Source organism: Schistocerca gregaria, chromosome 8, assembly GCF_023897955.1.
Source record: "Schistocerca gregaria isolate iqSchGreg1 chromosome 8, iqSchGreg1.2, whole genome shotgun sequence".
Taxonomy (NCBI): domain Eukaryota; kingdom Metazoa; phylum Arthropoda; class Insecta; order Orthoptera; family Acrididae; genus Schistocerca; species Schistocerca gregaria.
Window position 1 is genome coordinate 479,751,494 of NC_064927.1, and position 19,985 is coordinate 479,771,478.

The 19,985-nt window shown below is 46.0% G+C and overlaps 1 protein-coding gene across 1 annotated transcript in view; it reads left to right on the forward strand.

The window, feature by feature from the left end:
* Positions 1 to 19,985, forward strand: part of LOC126285351 (UDP-glucosyltransferase 2-like) — a 105,569-nt gene that overhangs the window by 77,768 nt on the left and 7,816 nt on the right. Inside the window, exons 4-5 of the mRNA XM_049984668.1 lie at positions 1,581 to 1,803; positions 11,757 to 11,976. Of these exons, the coding sequence (XP_049840625.1) occupies positions 1,581 to 1,803; positions 11,757 to 11,976 (443 nt within the window). The remainder of the gene's footprint in view (positions 1 to 1,580; positions 1,804 to 11,756; positions 11,977 to 19,985) is intronic.

The following is a 19,985-nucleotide window of genomic DNA, read 5'->3' on the forward strand; positions in this document are numbered from 1 at the left end:
GGCCAATACATCCAAAACATTAGATACACAAAAATACATTGTTTGCAGTAGTGCTCGAAAGGAAAAGCGCTACTACTCTTGCAAACACAGCTGTTACTGCAAAAATACTAAATAAGTCATATTATTATTATTGGTGTTAATTATTACTTTTATGATTGGTATTTCAATGCGTACACAACTAAAATATAACTCGAGGGCTTTTAGAAATAGTTTTTGATGCCAAAAAAAGGAAGAACCGAAGGTGTAATCTGCTCAGCTTGTTGTTGTTGTGGTCTTCAGTCCAGAGACTGGTTTGATGCAGCTCTGCATGCTACGCTATCCTGTGCAAGCTTCTTCATCTCCCAGTACCTGCTGCAACCTACGTCCTCGTGAATCTGTTTAGTGTATTCATCTCTTGGTCTCCCTCTACGATTTTTACCCTCCACGCTGCCCTCCAATACTAAATTAGTGATCCCTTGATACCTCAGAATATATCCTACCAAGCAATCTTTTCTCCTAGTCAAGTTGTGCTACAAATTTCTCTTCTCCCCAATCCTATTCAATGCCTCCTCATTAGTTATGTGATCTACCCATCTAATCTTCAGCGTTCTTCTGTAGCACCACATTTCGAAAGCATTTATTCTCTTCTTGTCCATACTATTTATCATCCATGTTTCACTTCCGTACATGGCTACATTCCATACAAATACTTTCAGAAACGACTTCCTGACACTTAAATCTATACTCGATGTTAACAAATTTCTGTTCTTCAGAAACGCTTTCCTTGCCATTGCCAGTCTACATTTTATATCCTCTCTTTTTCGACCATCATCAGTTATTTTGCTCCCCAAATAGCAAAACTCCTTCACTACTTTAAGTGTCTCATGGCCTAATCTAATTCCCTCAGCATCACCCGACTTCATGCGACTACATTCCATTATCCTTGTTTTGCTTTTGTTGATGTCAATCTTATATCCTCCTGTCAAGACACTGTCTATTCCGTTCAACTGCTCTTCCAAGTCCTTTGCTGTCTCTGACAGAATTAAAATGTCATCGGCGAACCTCAAAATTCTTATTGCTTCTCCATGGATTTTAATTCCTGCTCCGAATTTTTTGTTTTGTTTCCTTTACTGCTTGCTCAATATACAGGTTGAATAACATCGAGGATAGGCTACAACCCTTTCTCACTCCCTTCCCAACCACTGCTTCCCTTTCATGCCCCTCGACTCTTATAACTGCCATCTGGTTTCTGTACAAATTGTAAACAGCCTTTCGCTCCCTGTATTTGACCCCAGCCACCTGCTCAGCTTCAGTAAACCAATTAGAAAATCAATAAAAATGTCATAAAAGCAATTACTACAGTCTCTGGTAGATAGTGAAAAGTATTGTATGATTCTGAGAGGGTCTCTGCGAATTTCAGGAAAAAAATGGATGAATAAAGAGGAGATAGTCATCACAGACTTAACTTGTAAATCTCACCACACATAATCGTAAGGTCAGAAACAAGTGCACCCAAGGGGCTTGAAGTTTTTTTTATTCTTTTTTCCGTTTATGTTATCCATATTTGTAATAATGTAGTAATGTATTTCTTAACTTTCCAGGACCTGCAGAAGTTCATGGATGACGCAAAAGATGGAGTCATATTCTTCAGTTTGGGCAGCAACATCAAGAGCTCAGACATTCCCGAGAAACAAAAGGAGGCGATTCTCAGCGTGTTCTCCAAACTGAAGCAGAAAGTACTGTGGAAGTTTGATCTGGAAAGTATGCCCAACCAGCCAGGGAACGTAAAACTGAGCAAATGGTTTCCCCAAAATGATCTGCTCAGTAAGTACACAAGAGAAAATTATACTCGTGATAGAAGAACAGATGAAACTTCATCATTTTCGCCGGTACATTTAATGAAGACATTGGGGTTTAAGGGTACATAAAACAGAAAAAAGTAAAACGGCACCCGTGCGATACTTTCGCACTTTAATAGTTTTAAATAATGACAGTATTTGTGATAAATGAAGTCGTTGGGATAATGATAGTTGTGGGACTGATGAGAAAATGATATGATATAATAATAATGAATTTATGCTACGCCCTTGTATATATATTTCCTTGTGTCCTGAAACGTTTCTTGAGATCGGTATGTTTGTCCTGGCTTGCAAGACGGGCAGAGATCGGGGTCTGTTAGTAGGGCCACATAACCTGTAACTGTAACTCGACAAACACTTTCAGTTACACTAAACACGTTAGGCCGTAGTAACAATAGGTAAATTAAAATTCTGGGTGAAAATAAGAAATATGTTTGTTGTTTCGGAATGTATATTCGTTTAGAAAAGTCAGCTTGTACGACGGGCAGGGGTAACGGATTACCACAGTGATCACTGTTATTATGTATGACACTGCTGTACAGGAATTATCCAGTTAATAAGTACTTTGAAACAAATCAAATGGTATATGTAATAAGATAATACACAATAAAGGGCGCCGGCCGGTGTGGCCGAGCTGTTCTAGGCGCTTCAGTTTGGAACCGCGCGACCGCTACGGTCGCAGGTTCGAATCCTACCTCGGGCATGGATGTGTGTGATGTCCTTAGGTTCGTTAGGTTTAAGTAGTTCTAAGTTCTAGGGGACTGATGACCTCAGATGATAAGTCCCATAGTGCTCAGAGCGATTTGAACCACTAAAGGGCCAAAGAAACTGGTACAGGCATGTGTATTCAAATAAAGATATGTGTAAAACAAGCACAATACGCTGCTGCGGTCGGCAACACCTATATAAGACAACAAGTGTCTGTCGCTGCTGCTACAATGACAGGTTATCAAGATTTAAGTGAGTTTGAATGTGTTGCTATGGTTGGCTCATTAGCGATGGGACACAGCATCTCCGAGGTAGCTACGAAGTGGTCATTTTCCAATACGACCATTTCACGAGTGTACCGCGAATATCAGGAATCCGGTAAAACATCAAATATCCGACATTGCTGCGGCCGAAAAAAGATCCAGCAAGAACGGGACCAATGACGACTGATGAGAATCGTTCAACGTGACAGAAGGGCAACCTTTTCGCAAATTCTGCAGATTTCACTGCTGGGCCATCAACAAGTGTCAGCGTGCGAACCATTCAACGAAACATCATCGATATGGGCGTTCGGGGCCATTCCTGTACCCTTGAAGACGCTCGACACAAAGCTTTACGCCTCGCCTGTTCCCGTCAACACTGACACTGGACTGTTGATGACTGGAAACATGTTGCCTGGTCGGACGAGTCTCGTTTCAAACTGTATCCAGCGGATGGACGTGTAGGGTATGGGGAGAACATCATACATCCATGGACCTTGCATGTTAGCAGGGGACTGTTCAATCTGGTGGAGGCTCTGTAATGAAGTGGGGTGTGTACGTTTGAAGTGATATGGGACTCGTGACACGTTTAGATACGACTCTGATAGCTGACACGTACAATTATTGTGTCTGATCACCAGCATCCAGTCATGTCCATTGGGCACTCCGACGGATTTGGACAATTCCAGCAGGACAATACGACACCCCACACGTTCATAATTCCTACAGAGTGGCTCCAGGAACACTCTCCTGAGTTTAAACGCTTCTGTTGGCCACCAAACTCCCAGACATGAACATTATTGAGCATAACTGGGATGTCTTGCAACGTTCTGTTCTGAAGAGATCTCCAGCCCCTCGTACTCTTACAGATTTATGGACAGCCCTGCAGGATGCATGGTGTCATTTCGTTCCAGCACTACTTCAGTGGAGTACATGCTACGTCGTGTTGCGGCACTTCTGCGTGCTCGCGGGGGCCCTACGCGATATCAGGCAAGTGTACCAGTTTCTTTGGCTCTTCAGTGTAAGTGCGGAATATGACCGCCACGTCTCACAAAGTTTATATACAATATGTAGCTTATTCATTAAGGCATTAAGCTGTGACTTCACTGAGTTTATCACATGTTGTCTTTACTTTGCTATACGGTTCGGAATACACTCTTGGTACTTGTTTTGGACTGTTCTCGCGAGCTCACGATCTCTTAAGTATTCTCACAGTTATTGAAAGTATGAGGGTCATATTTTAGGCTTTTCATGTTTTGTGCGACGAAAGTACAGGATTGTGAGTTTAACGACTGTAGATTCGCCACTCTTCCGTGCGTAGGATACTCGAACACCACAAAACCATTAAATCCCGATGCCTTAAAGATTCAAACTCGCACGTAAGAAATAGCTTCAAACATCTGATTACAAATGATTTAGTGTGAATAATTTAAGCATGTAAGCGAGAAATATTTTAGCAAAGATATGAAATTGTGCTTGACGTTAGTTAAGTGTCTAAGTGCTGTGATCACGAAACACTGGATGAATACGAACTGGGTAATCTGCGTTGCGTCTTAAAGCAGAAGCTAGTTTATCGCGTATCTCGATGTTTATGACGTCATATCTCCTGAACTGCAAAGGGTGGACAAAAATACGGAAACATGGCGAGAAATGCATGCTTGATCATAAATGTAGTTACTAAGGAATCCTGCTCGTGGCGCTGTTTTCCTTAACCACGAACAGAACCTGTGCAATGTCCTCAATACGTTGCAAGTGTCAGCCGTGACCGGAAGAGTGTTCTGTGTAGTTCTGTGCGCACTGTGTCGGTGCTAAGTGCATTCGAACGTGGGCAAATTGTTGGTACTCGTGTGGTTGAGACGTCCTTAACCAAGGCAGCCGAAGCACCGTATAGAAAGAGGATTTACTCCGCAAACAGGGATAATGGAAAAACATCGTCCGCCATGTTACAACGAAACAGTGGATGAAGCCCGACCAACAGGCATTACATGCGTTGATCAAAAATTATTGTGGATTGAGAATGGCTAGTTTCTAGCTGAAATCTAGATCTGCCAATAAAATTTGAAAACGAGTACTGATAGCTGAAATCTATTATTTACAAGCGTTAATACCTGTCGTAGCCTGTACTTTTCTTGTTTCCATTCGTCCGTCATTATATCGTTTGCTGAGTAGAAATCGGGCCAGATGGCTCTGCACTTCTCGGTGAGGGTTTGACGTGTGTGAGTTACGGAGCGTTTCGCTCTCATTTAAGTACATGGCCGAAAGAGTCAGCCCTCAGGAACTGTGAAACGAACCCTCTCGTCCAGGACCGTGTGCCACAAAGGGCGCAGATTCACCACGAGATGGGGAAACTCATAGGCGTCTATTGTCTGTTGAGGCCTAAGCACTGTAGTGTCCGAGTGAGACAGACGAGAACCTACGTCATAGGAAAACTCAGTAGAAGGCTTTTGTGGCCAAGGAGATGTAGCAGTGATAAATATGGCGGACCTAAGATCGGTTATAAAGGGAAACACTTACGAAAACTATTAATTCCGTAGTAGTGCAGAGAATCAAGCCACAGTACTTTTAATGTGCCATCCTCCATAAATTTTCATGGTAATCCCAATTAAACTTGAATACTGTTTAGGATTTACTGTTAAAGTGAAATTAACAAATTTTGTAATAAAGATCTGAATGCTGAAATCTGAACGCTGTGGTCGATCTTAACGATCGACATTTCATATAGCAGCGCTTCGTTAAAATGAGAAACTTTGTAAATATCAACTCTGTAGCTTTGTTTGTTTAAAAGATATAGTCAATTTAAATTACCAGTATTTTCACTTACGCATCAGATCATCATTTGTTCCACACAAAACACATTGAAGGATGACAGTATGACACCTTATCGACTCATTAGGTAACAGAATATTTATTGTAAAGTTTAGTGCATAATAGTTACTTTTGTTCTTTATTCATTTATCAGAAAGCACATTGCTGCAAAGCTACTGGCCGTGGCATTCAAAGCTAAGAAGGAAATTGTATTTGTGTCATGCAAAAGAATTTAACGTTTATTATGTAATGGGTATTATTGTTACTTTATTTAGAACGCGAAAGTGGTCAAGCTTTGTTCATTTAAATATTTCAAAATATATAATAATTTAGAATAAGCTGTAGCCAATCAGATGGACGGCTTCAGGAAAGGGAACTGCCCTAGTCAGTTGAGCGAGGATGTTCGGCGCGCGGGAAACGCGGCCGGGGACGGGCAGAGATAGTGCTGGTGAAGACGCGAAAGCGGATAGTCGGCCTTTACGTAGCCAGGAAGTGAAACGACTTGGAAAATGTCGCGTTGTGTGGTGTCGAGGGGCTTAGTCTCTGAGCGGTGAGCAGCCGCGCGCCTGGTGTGAAATCTTAACTTTTCGTGTAAATATCGAGGTGGGGTACTGTTTATCGCGATGTGATTGTGAATGATCTGGTCAAATGGATGTGCGCTCTAGTGTAACAGTAACTCTAAATACGACCACTTTCGCTATTAGTTTGCTTATGCTATCTAAATCGCAACTGCGTGGCCTACATCTTTTATGGGTGGTTAATTTAGTTCCGATATTATTATGACTGTTGTTATATGTTGTGTCAACTCTGTATTTCGCAAACTTGCCATCAGCCAGACAATTTAACCAAAGGGTCACAAGTGTCTTATTTAGGGCGTGTAATGCGACACGTGTGGTTCAACCCCCAGACGAGTTTGAGCCGAGACATTGCGACAAAGAGAAACCGCATGTGAGCCCGAACATCTGTGGGATGGTAGTTCGTTCGCACGTGCTTTCTCGTAGGGCTTGGTATTTAGCAGCCAATACCACATTTTTATGTCGTCGATGAAGTGGTTTTCCTTGAGTATGCCGATTTCTCGATGCCTAGAATCCTTTTCATGTACCGATCTTTGACTTTTTTTTATTGTTGAGAGGTCGCTAAGTGTGAGTTTTTCCCGTATGATTCTGATGCCATAGGTAGCTATTGGGAAAATAGCTGTCTTGAACAGTAACATTGGTGCATACAGTGAGATTTGTTGCGGCTGCTGGATGTGATAGATGGCTTTTATTGCTGCAGCCGCTCTTTCTTTCACATTGTTACTGAAGGGTGACAGGATGGTTTGCTGGGTGACACCAAGACACTTGAATTTTGGCACTACCTCCAAGGGTTTATTGTGCAGGGTTTCCTTTCTTTCCTAAAAGCCGTTTGTTTGGTTTTGCTGTGGTTTACTTGCAATCTATTTATTTCCGCCCAGGATGTGAGCCTGTTGAGGACCCCTTGGAGCTCTTCTGCATTCTCTGAGCCTATTGTCATGTTGTCCACACAGGGAATAAGTGATGCGGAGGTGTCTCTGATTATGCCGGCCGGGGTGGCCGAGCGGTTCTATGCTCTTCAGTCTGGAACCGCACGACCGCTACGGTCGCAGGTTCGAATTCTGCTTCGGGAATGGATGTGTGTGATGTCCTTAGGTTAGTTAGGTTTAAGCAGTTCTAAGTCTAGGGGTCTGATGACCTCAGGTGTCAAGTCTCATAGTGCTCAGAGCAATTTTCTTGGTCTCTGATTATGTCTGTGATGTGTGCGGTCATGATGTTGAATAACGTTAGGCTAATGAGATCTCCTTGTAGAACTGCGTTTGTCTGGATTATGTTCGTGGATATTGCTGTGCTGCTGCCTGATATTTGGATATTGTTGTATATGAGGATATTTGAGATTGTGATTGTACGTCCAGAATTGCTACAGAGTGGCTCCAGGAATACTCTTCTGAGTTTAAACACTTCCGCTGTCCACCAAACTCCCCAACCTGAACATTATTGAGCATATTTGGTATGCCTTGCAACGTGCTGTTCACAAGAGATCTCCACCTCCTCGTACTCCTACGGAGTTATGGACAGCCCTGCAAGATTCATGGTGTCAGTTCCCTCCAGCACTGCTTCAGACATTAGTGGAGTCCATGCTACGTCATGTTGTGACACTTCTGCGTGTTCGCGGGTGCCCTACACGATATTAGGCAGGTGTACCAGTTTCTTTGGCTCTTCGGTGTGACACACCAAATGAAAATAGAACTTACATCAATAGGTTTGTTTATAAATAATTCATCTGCTACCAGTCACGATTTTCTTTTATTTTATTTTATTTTTAGCACGACGCGTTTCGGGAAATAATTCCCATTTTCAAGTGCTTTTTTTGTTATGCTATTTCTATCTGATGCTGGCGATGTGTGAGAATCTGCTTCATTACGATAACTTATATATATATATATATATATATATATATATATATATATATATATATATATATATATCCTGTGTATATATATATATATATATATATATATATATATATATATATATATATATATATATATCCTGTGCAAGCTGCTTCATCTCCCAGTACCTACTGCAACCTACATCCTTCTGAATCTGCTTAGTGTACTCATCTCTCGGTCTCCCTCTACGATTTTTACCCTCCACGCTGCCCTCCAATGCTAAATTTGTGATCCCTTGATGCCTCAAAACATGTCCTACCAACCGATCCCTTCTTCTAGTCAAGTTTTGCCACAAACTTCTCTTCTCCCCAATCCTATTCAATACCTCCTCATTAGTTACGTGATCTATCCACCTTATCTTCAGTATTCTTCTGTAGCACCACATTTCGAAAGCTTCTATTCTCTTCTTGTCCAAACTAGTTATCGTCCATGTTTCACTTCCATACATCGCTACACTCCAAACAAATACTTTCAGAAACGACTTCCTGATACATAAATCTATATTCGATGTTAACAAATTTCTCTTCTTCAGAAACGCTTTCCTTGCCATTGCCAGTCTACATTTTATATCCTCTCTACTTCGACCATCATCAGTTATTTTACTTCCTAAATAGCAAAACTCCTTTACTACTTGAAGTGTCTCATTTCCTAATCTAATTCCCTCAGCATCACCCGATTTAATTTGACTACATTCCATTATCCTCGTTTTGCTTTTGTTAATGTTCATCTTATATCCTCCTTTCAAGACACTGTCCATTCCGTTCAACTGCTCTTCCAAGTCCTTTGCCGTCTCTGACAGAATTACAATGTCATCGGCGAACCTCAAGGTTTTTACTTCGTCTCCATGAATTTTAATACCTACTCCAAATTTTTCTTTTGTTTCCTTTACTGCTTGCTCAATATACAGATTGAATAACATCGGGGAGAGGCTACAACCCTGTCTCACTCCTTTCCCAACCACTGCTTCCCTTTCATGCCCCTCGACTCTTATTACTGCCATCTGGTTTCTGTACAAATTATAAATAGCCTTTCGCTCCCTGTATTTTACCCCTGCCACCTTTAGAATTTGAAGAAGAGTATTCCAGTCAACATTGTCAAAAGCTTTCTCTAAGTCTACAAATGCTAGAAACGTAGGTTTGCCTTTTCTTAATCTTTCTTCTAAGATAAGTCGTAAGGTCAGTATTGCCTCACGTGTTCCAACATTTCGACGGAATCCAAACTGATCCTCCCCGAGGTCTGCATCTACCAGTTTTTCCATTCGTCTGTAAAGAATTCGCGTTAGTATTTTGCAGCCGTGGCTTATTAAACTGATAGTTCGGTAATTTTCACATCTGTCAGCACCTGCTTTCTTTGGGATTGGAATTATTATATTCTTCTTGAAGTCTGAGGGTATTTCGCCTGTCTCATACATCTTGCTCACCAGCTGGTAGAGTTTTGTCATGAGTGGCTCTCCCAAGGCCGTCAGTAGTTCTAATGGAATGTTGTCTACTCCGGGGGCCTTGTTTCGACTCAGGTCTTTCAGTGCTCTGTCAAACTCTTCACGCAGTATCGTATCTCCCATTTCGTCTTCATCTACATCCTCTTCTATTTCCATAATATTGTCCTCAAGTACATCGCCCTTGTATAAACCTCCTATGTACTCCTTCCACCTTTCTGCCTTCCCTTCTTTGCTTAGAACTGGGCTGCCATCTGAGCTCTTGATATTCATGCACGTGGTTCTCTTCTCTCCATAGGTCTCTTTAATTTTCCTGTAGGCAGTATCTATCTTACCCCTAGTGAGATAAGCTTCTACATCCTTACATTTGTCCTCTAGCCATCCCTGTTTAGCCATTTTGCACTTCCTGTCGATCTCATTTTTGAGACGTTTGTATTCCTTTTTGCCTGCTTCATTTACTGCATTTTTATATTTTCTCCTTTCATCAATTAAATTCAATATTTCTTCTGTTACCCAAGGATTTCTAGCAGCCCTCGTCTTTGTACCTACTTTATCCTCTGCTGCCTTCACTACTACATCCCTCAGAGCTACCCATTCTTCTTCTACTGTATTTCTTTCCCCTATTCCTGTCAATTGTTCCCTTATGCTCTCTCTGAAACTCTGTACAACCTCTGGTTCTTTCAGTTTATCCAGGTCCCATCTCCTTAATTTCCCACATTTTTGCAGTTTCTTCAGTTTTAATCTACAGGTCATAACCAATAGATTGTGGTCAGAGTCCACATCTGCCCCTGGAAATGTCTTACAACTTAAAACCTGGTTCCTAAATCTCTGTTTTACCATTATATAATCTATCTGATACCTTTTAGTATCTCCAGGGTTCTTCCACGTATACAACCTTCTTTCATGATTCTTAAACCAAGTGTTAGCTATGATTAAGTTGTGCTCTGTGCAAAATTCTATTAGGCGGCTTCCTCTTTCATTTCTTAGCCCCAATCCATATTCACCTACTACGTTTCCTTCTCTCCCTTTTCCTACACTCGAATTCCAATCACCCATTACTATTAAATTTTCGTCTCCCTTCACTATCTGAATAATTTCTTTTATTTCATCGTACATTTCTTCAATTTCTTCATCATCTGCAGAGCTAGTTGGCATATAAACTTGTACTACTGTAGTAGGTGTTGGCTTCGTATCTATCTTGGCCACAATAATGCGTTCACTATGCTGTTTGTAGTAGCTTACCCGCATTCCTAATTTCCTATTCATTATTAAACCTACTCCTGCATTACCCCTATTTGATTTTGTGTTTATAACCCTGTAGTCACCTGACCAGAAGTCTTGTTCCTCCTGCCACCGAACTTCACTAATTCCCACTATATCTAACTTTAACCTATCCATTTCCCTTTTTAAGTTTTCTAACCTACCTGCCCGATTAAGGGATCTGACATTCCACGCTCCGATCCGTAGAACGCCAGTTTTCTTTCTCCTGATAAAGACATCCTCCTGAGTAGTCCCCGCCCGGAGATCCGAATGGGGGACTATTTTACCTCCGGAATATTTTACCCAAGAGGATGCCATCATCATCTAATCATACAGTAAAGCTGCATGTCCTCGGGAAAAATTACGGCTGTAGTTTCCCCTTGCTTTCAGCCGTTCGCAGTACCAGCACAGCAAGGCCGTTTTGGTTAATGTTGCAAGGCCAGATCAGTCAATCATCCAGACTGTTGCCCCTGCAACTACTGAAAAGGCTGCTGCCCCTCTTCAGGAACCACATGTTTGTCTGGCCTCTCAACAGATACCCCTCCGTTGTGGTTGCACCTACTGTACGGCCATCTGTATCGCTGAGGCACGCAAGCCTCCCCACCAACGGCAAGGTCCATGGTTCATGGGGGGGTGTTTTCTTATATATTGCAGTAAAGTCAACGAAATGGAGGAGACTCTCACAGATCGACAACATCAACTACAAATGGCATAACAAACACAAAAACACACTTGAAAATGGGACTCATTTCCCGAAAGGTGTCGTGCAAAAAATAAAACAAAGAAAATCGTGACAGGTAGCAGATGAATTATTTATAAACAAACCTATTGTTTTCACAGTCGCAGGCTGAACTTACATCACTGTTCTCGAATACCAAAAATAAGCTGGTAACCTTGTGTCACTATAAATCAATTCCACAGTAAAATCCGCTACACACGTTTTCTGGACTCGTTACTGTGTCTGACATGTGTTTCTTCCATCGCAGATCACAAGAACATGAAGTTGTTCATCACGCACGGCGGGCTGATGAGCATACAGGAGGCGATATCGGCCGGTGTGCCGCTGCTGGGGATCCCGGTGTTCGGCGACCAGAACGCCAACATGGCGAGGGCGGAGGCCGGCGGCTTCGGAATGAAACTTAGGGTCAGTGAGCTGACTGAAGAGTCCTTCGGGAGGGCTCTCAACGAACTTCTGACCAACCCCAAGTAAGTAGTTCATCATTCAGGAGTGTGGGGATACTTGCACTGTATTTGCAGGTTCTGTTTATATGAATATCATTAACTGGCAGAAAACTCCTTTGTGGAAAACACGAGTTTTCTGTTAATCAACTATTTGAAAGTACAAGTAATGTTAGGCATCTCCGATCACTTTCAGCTACAACTGAAGGTACCTTCTTCTACACAGACCGAGCGAGGTGGCGCAGTGGTTAGACACTGGACTCGCATTCGGAAGGACGACGGTTCAATCCCGCGTCCGGCCATCCTAATTTAGGTTTTCCGTGATTTCCCTAAATTGCTCAAGGCAAATGCCGGGATGGTTCCTTTCAAAGGGCATGGCCGACTTCCTTCCTCGTCCTTCCCTAATCCGATGAGACCGAAGACCTCGCTGTCTGGTCTCCTTCCCCAAAAAAACAACAAACAACAACCACCTTGAAACTTCCTAGCAGATTAAAACTGTGTGCCCGACCGAGACTCGAACTTACGAACCTTTACCTTTCGCGGGCAAGTGCTCTACGCAGTAGAGCTTCTGTAAAGTTTGGAAGGTAGGAGACGGATACTGGCAGAAGTAAAGCTGTGAGTACCGGGCGTGAGTCGTGCTTCGGTAGCTCAGATGGTAGAGCACTTGCCCGCGAAAGGCAAAGGTCCCGAGTTCGCGTCTCGGTCGGGCACACAGTTTTAATCTGCCAGGAAGTTTCATATCAGCGCACACTCCGCTGCAGAGTGAAAATCTCATTCTGGAAACAACAACCTTCTTCTACACGCTTCTGTCTGTGAACTTTCTCTACAAATTTTACACACTCTGTGTCTATGTGTGGTCCCAAATTGGAGTATAAATTCACGTTGATGTATATGTGCACGAATACGACGAATAACAAATTGTATCAAAGCCTGGATTCGAACCTGGGTCTCTCGCTCACTAGGTAGATGGGCTAACCAGTATGCCAACCTGGAACAGTGGCTTTGCACAACTGCGTGGAATACGCTGGCACAACTCCCTTCTCAAGCCAAGTTCCCATTCACGCCTGCCGGTCGGAGTGGCCGTGCGGTTCTAGGCGCTACAGTTTGGAGCCGAGCGACCGCTAAGGTCGCAGATTCGAATCCTCCCTCGGGCATGATGTGTGTGATGTCCTTAGGTTAGTTAGGTTTAATTAGTTCTACGTTCTAGGCGACTGATGACCTCAGAAGTTAAGTCTCATAGTGCTCAGAGCCATTTGAAACATTTTGAACCCATTCACGCCTCAGCGCACTTGGTCTTTCTTTCTTTCTTTTGCTACTGCCTTTATCCCGCATTGTGCGCAGGGTCGGCAGGATTAAGGACGGATTTTGCATGGTTAATTTTTAAGGGGTAAACGGATGTCCTTCCTGCCACCACCCTATACCCCCCCCCCACCCAGGACGGAATTAGTGTACCCCAGCTCTCTGCGTCTAGCGTAAATCGTGAAATAGTGTGAATGTGTTTCAAATGTCTGCGAGTCGTGTAACTGACGTGGTCCTAGTTATTCACCTAGGAGGATGTGGAAAACTGATAAAATACCACATCCAGGCTGGTCGTCGTCGTTGATCCGCCGGGTGGATTCGATCTGGGGTCTGCGCGACCACCCGTGTCCAGGAAGCAGCGCGTTAGCGCTCTTGGCTATCCTGGCGGGTCACCTCAGCCCACTTGATATCACCCCCTAAACTCAAACAGCCGTACGGAGGCTCTCTGACTGTATTGGAACAGTTCCTCAGCATCGAATGAAAGGGGGCTTCTGCCCGAAACCCAGGCATAGGTGACACAATGTAGACTTTCACGGCAGGAGTTGTCTTCAGTTAAAACTTCCGGGCTGAGAGGCCGTGGTCGATGTATAAAACTTCCACCTGCCGTTTCGTCTCCATCTGCGGAAGACATCTTCTGAGGTCGTCCGGCTACTGCTACTGAGGCTCTTTTTTTCTTTATTGTAATTTTAAAGCCTGTACAACAGGCAGGCTGTCAGCAGCGTTCTACGCTGCTCTTCAGCCAGAGGATACAAGATGAGAAAAAGATTACACATAGGTTACAGAACGGTGGGCAAGAAAACAGTTGACACAGAAAGGCAAACACGGAGCCGTTCACACTTGACGATAGTCCACACTTAAAACTGGTGACACGACGCACAAACATGGAAGACGGCCATGGCACAGGTGAACGATGGAGTGCGACGGTGAACGCTGAACACTAAACACGACGGCACACACGAGACACTGATGGCGATGATCTCCGGCGCGCGAGAGTCCACGTAGCGTGTGCGAGTCCAGGGACCTGCCAATGGGGGGGAAGAAGGGCGGGGGGTGGGGGGGTGGAGAGGGGAGAACAAAGACGCCAATGACTGAGGACATGGGAGAAGGAGTAGAGGGACAGGGGAGGGGAAGCCCTGGGGAGGAGTGGGGAGAAAGTGATGAGGGAGGGAGGATGACAAAGAAACAGAGACAGGAAGAGGGAAGGAGGATCAAAGTTGGTAGGAGGGGTACATGGAGGGAAGGAGGACATCATCAGGGAGGGGAGCTGGCAGAAGCCGCCTTGGGAGAGGGTAAGGAGGGTAGAGAGATGGAGACCGGGTGGGACGTGGGAATACCCCAGGCGCGGCAGCGGGCGGGGGCAGGAGAGGATGGGCGAGACTAGCGGCTGAGGAGGATCGAGTTTGCGTTAGGTGTACTGGATCTGTAGCCTCTCAAGGAAGAGGAGGAGGTGGGGGAATGGAATGAGATCATACAGGATCCGCATGGGGGAGGGGAGACGGATGCGATAGGCGAGGCGGAGAGCATGGCGTTCAAGGATTTGGAGGGATTTGTAAAAGGTAGCGGGGGCAGAGATCCAGGCTGGATGGGCGTAACAAAGGTTAGGGCGGATAAGGGATTTATAGGTGTGGAGTATGGTGGAGGGGTCTAGACCCCACGTACGACCGGAAAGGAGCTTGAGGAGATGGAGACGGGAGCGTGCCTTGGCTTGGATTGTCCGGAGATGTGGGGTCCAGGAGAGTCGACGGTCGAGGGTGACGCCAAGGTACTTGAGGGTGGGGGTGAGAGCGATAGGACGGCCATAGACGGTGAGATATAAATCGAGGAGGCGGAAGGAAGGGGTGGTTTTGCCTACAATGATCGCCTGGGTTTTGGAGGGATTGACCTTGAGCAACCACTGGTTGCACCAAGCGGTGAACTGGTCAAGATGGGATTGGAGAAGGTGTTGGGAGCGCTGCAGGGTGGGGGCAAGGGCAAGGAAGGCGGTGTCATCGGCAAACTGGAGAAGGTGGACGGGAGGTGACGGCGGCGGCATGTCCGCCGTATACCAAAGGTACAGAAGGGGGGAGAGGACGGAGCCTTGGGGCACACCGGCGGAGGGAAACAAGGTGTAGGAATATGTGTTATGGATGGTGACGTAGGAAGGACGGCGGGAGAGAAAGGAACCGATCAGACGGACGTAATTAATGGGAAGGGCGAAGGTTTGGAGCTTGAAGAGGAGACCGGAATGCCATACGCGGTCATAAGCACGTTCAAGGTCCAGGGAGAGGAAGATTGCAGAGCGACGGGAATTAAGCTGTTCAGAAAGGAGATGAGTGAGGTGAAGGAGAAGGTCATTGGAAGAGAAGGATGGCCAAAAGCCACACTGGGTGATGGGAAGGAGGCAGTGCTGGCGGAGATGCTGGTGGATGCGGAGGGTGAGGATAGATTCCAGGACCTTGCTGAAGACCGAGGTAAGGCTGATGGGATGGTAGGAGGAGACGGCAGATGGCGGTTTACCAGGTTTAAGGAACATCAGGATACATGAGGTTTTCCACAGGTCGGGGTAGTAACCGGTGGACAAGACTACATTGTAGAGCCTGGCCAGGGTGGAGAGGAAAGAGACAGGAGCTTCACGAAGGTGAGGGTAGGTGACACGATCGTGACCAGGAGCGGTGTTGCGTTTCGTGCGGAGTGTAGCAATGAGATCCTGTGTAGTGATAGTGGCATTGAGTTCTGTGTGTGCAATGTTGTCCAAGTACTAGAAACTAGGCGCTAGGGGAGGGACAGAGGTGTCAGTTCGATCGCGGACATCCGGGAAGAGGGAATAATTGAACTGGGGATCGTCGGGGATGGAAAAGACATCGGAGAGGTAGGAGGCAAAGTGATTGGCCTTACTAAGGGTGATCATCATGGAGGAGAGGATAGTAGGGGGAGGGCTTAGTTCTGGTAAGGCGATGGAAGGCTGACCAGAACTTGAACGAGTTGGTAGGTAGGGTGGCATTCAAACGGGTGCATGTCTGTCGCCAGTCCCGGCGTTTCTTGGCTGCGAGCAAATTACGAATGTGTCGCTGGAGTTGCCGGTGGCGTCGGAGTGTGTCCGGGTCGCGCGTGTGGAGGAAGGCACGGTAGAGACGACGGGATTCATGGAGGAGGAGGACGGCCTGTGGGGGTAAGGTAGGACGGTGGGGGTGGATGGCGACAGTAGGGACGTGGGCCTCCACGGCCTCAGACAAGGTCTGCTGTAGAAAGGAGGCGGCATGGGTTACATCGTAAGGGTGGCGGTAGGTGAAGGGGTGGCTATCGACCTGGGTGGAGAGGGTATCCCGGTAGGCATTCCAGTTGGCACGGGAATAGTCATGGATATACTTTGGGGGAGGGTCATTACGAGGGTTGGGGTGGGGGCGACGACCGTCGGAAACGGTGAGGAGGACAGGGAGATGGTCGCTACCAATAGGTTCCAGGACATCCACCGTTATGCGGCCAAGGAGGTTAGGGGAGGAAAGGATAACATCGGGAGTGGAGGTGGATTCGGGACGGGTGTGCTGGGGGATGGAGATGAGGTCCCCTTGAAGGGAGGAGAGGAATCGATGCCACCGCCGTAACTGGGTGGCGGAACGACTATGGATGTTGAGGTCGGCGGCGATCATGGAGGAGGAGAAGGTATGGTCAGTGTGGGAGAGGAAGTCGAAGGGAATAGGGACGTTAGGGCTGACATAGATGGTGGCGCAGATGACGGTTAGGCCAGGGAAGAAGAAACTAAGGATCAGGTGTTCGGTGGGGTCGGGAAGGAGAGGTTGGAGCCGTACTGGGATCTGGCGGTGGTGACCAATGGCAACTCCGCCACGCCCAATCGGGAGGGGATTATCGGAGCGGTGACGGAGGTAGGGCGACGTGTGGACGGTGTGATGGGGTTGGAGGAAAGTTTCATTGAGGAGGAAGGCATCCACGCGGTGGGTGGCAAGGGTGTGCACGAAGAGGTTCTTGTTGGCGGGAAGGGAGTGGATGTTGTTGAAAAGGATACGGTGCTGTCGCGCCATGACAGGGACTTAGACAAGGGTGTCAAGACGGGAGAAGGTGAAATGGGCCTGGTTGTTGGAGTCACTGAGGCTCCAGGTACTCTCGCATTTATAGAGCGCATAGAGGCCACCACATTGCGTCACGTGATGCCGACAGTATGCCTATCTTTGGAAGGCGGCGTCATTCTCGATTAACAGTAATCGATTATCATTCTGCTGGCGCAACGTCGACATCCATATTTTGTCTAACTTCAAAACTTCCTCTTTTCTATTGAACTTGTTATGGTGTCTGTGAATCTCTATTGCTTCTCTATACATGCGCGCATGATAATGAGATGTTCGTGCTAGACCGCTTGTTTCATTAAATTTAATTTTTTGGTTCCCATCTCGAGAAACTTGCTCAGTTACGGCCGATTTTTCAAAGTGTCCTAAGTGACAGTTTCTTTTATGTTCACCTAAGCGGGTGCTTACACTTCTTTCCGTTGTTCCAATATAAACTTGTCCACAACTGCATGGAATTTTGTATATCCCAGGTGTTGCTACATCGATGTAGTGTCATAGTTTACCATGGTGCCTGTAAACGAAGCTACTTCATAAACAGCAGATATTGTTATGACTGACATAATGGCTTTATTAAAACACTGCCTGACGACAATTTATTTCCAGTAGAACAACGAGTTTTACGAACAGATCGGGGTGGTGATGGGAAGCCCTATTAGCCCAGCTGTTTCCAATTTATTTATGGAGATCTTCGAACAGCGAGCGATGCAGACAGCCAGTAAAAAGCCTGCTAAGTGGTACCGCTACTTTGATGACACATTTGTAGTGTGGAGTCATGGTGTAGAAGAGTTTGATGTCTTCTTGGTGCATCTGAACAGTATCAACCCGAAGATACAGTTTACGATGGAGAAAGAGAGCAACGGTCAACTCAGTTTCCTGGATGTGTCGGTAATTAAACGGGTGGACGGTACGCTGGGCCACATGGTATATAGAAAGAACACTCGCACGGATCGATTCCTCCACAAGCAATCTAACCATCATCCGAGGCAAAAAACAGGTGTCATGAAAACCTTGGTGGACAGACCCAACAAAATCTGCTAGCCGGATTACTTACAAGATGAAATAAATCACTTACGGTCAGCCTTCGTGAAAAATGGATATACCAGCAAGAAAATTTATCGAGCCCTCCATCAAAGAAGAAAAGAAGCTAGAAGTCCAGAGCAACAATGTTCACCTACTGGAAAAGTCTTCTCACCGTTCATAAATAAAGTCACGGACCGTTTCGGGAAAGTTCTGGCCAATTATGGGATCGAAACAATCTTCAGACCCGCCAAGAAGATTAATGAATATTTAAGAACTGCAAAAGACGCCCGACACCCCCTAGCACCACCTGGGGTATTCAAAGTTCCATGTAGTTGTGGACAAGTTTATATTGGAACAACGAAAAGAAGTGTAAACACCCGCTTATCCGAAAATAAAAGAAACTGTCGCTTAGGACACTGAAAAATCGGCCATAGCCGGGCATGTTTTTCGAGATGTGAACCACGAAATTAAATTTAATGAAACAAGTGTTCTAGCACGAACAGCCCATCATCGTGCGCGCACGTATAGAGAAGCAATAGAGATTCACAAACACCATAACGATTTTAATAGAAAAGAGGAAGTTTTAAAGGTAGACAAAATTTGGATGTCGACATTGCGCCAGCAGAATGATTACTCTTAATCGAGAATGATGACGCCTTCCAAAGAGAGGCATACTGTCGGCATCACGTGACGCATTGTGGTGGCCACTATGCGCTCTATAAATGCGAGAGTACCTGGAGCCTCAGTGGCCAACCATAACACGGATTCCTACACCTTTTTTCCCTCTGCCGGTGTGCCCCAAGGCTCCATCCTCTCCCTCCTTCTGTACCTTTTGTAATCGGCGGACATGCCGCCGCCGTCACCCGCCATCCACCTACTCCAGTTTGCCGAAGACACCGCCTTGCTTGCCCTTGCCCCCACCCTGCAGCGCTCCCAACACCTTCTCCAATCCCATCTTGAACGGTTCACTGCTTGGTGCAACCAGTGGTTGCTCAAGGTCAATCCCTCCAAAACCCAGGCGATCATTGTAGGAAAACCTACCCCTTCCTTCCGCCTCCTTGATTTCTATCTCACCGTCTATGGCCGTCCTATCACCCTCACCCCCACCCTCAAGTACCTTGGTGTGACCCTCGACTGTCGCCTCTCCTGGACACCCCCATCTCTGGACAATCCAAGCCAAGGCACACTCCCGACCCCGTCTCCTCAAGCTCCTTTCGGGCCGTACGTGGGGTCTGGACCCCTCCACCATCCTCTACACTTATAAATCCCTCATCCACCCTATCCTTTGTTACACCCATCCGGCCTGGATCTCCGCCACCCCTATCTTTTAGAAACCCCATAAAATCCTTGAACGCCATACTCTCTGCCTCGCCTATCGCATCCATCTCCCCTCCCCCAAATGGATCCTGTACGATCTCATTCCTTTTCCTTGAAAGGATACGGATCCTGTACACCTCCCGAAAACTCGACCCTCCTCACCCACTTGTCTCGCCCATCCTCTCCCACCCCCGCCCACTGCCGTGCCTGTATTCCCATGTCCCACCCGATCTCCATCTCTCCACCCTCCTAACCTCTCCCAAGGTGGCTTCTGCCAGCTCCCCCTCCCTGATGATGTCCTCCTCCCCTCCATCTACCCCTCCTATCAACTTTGATCCTCCC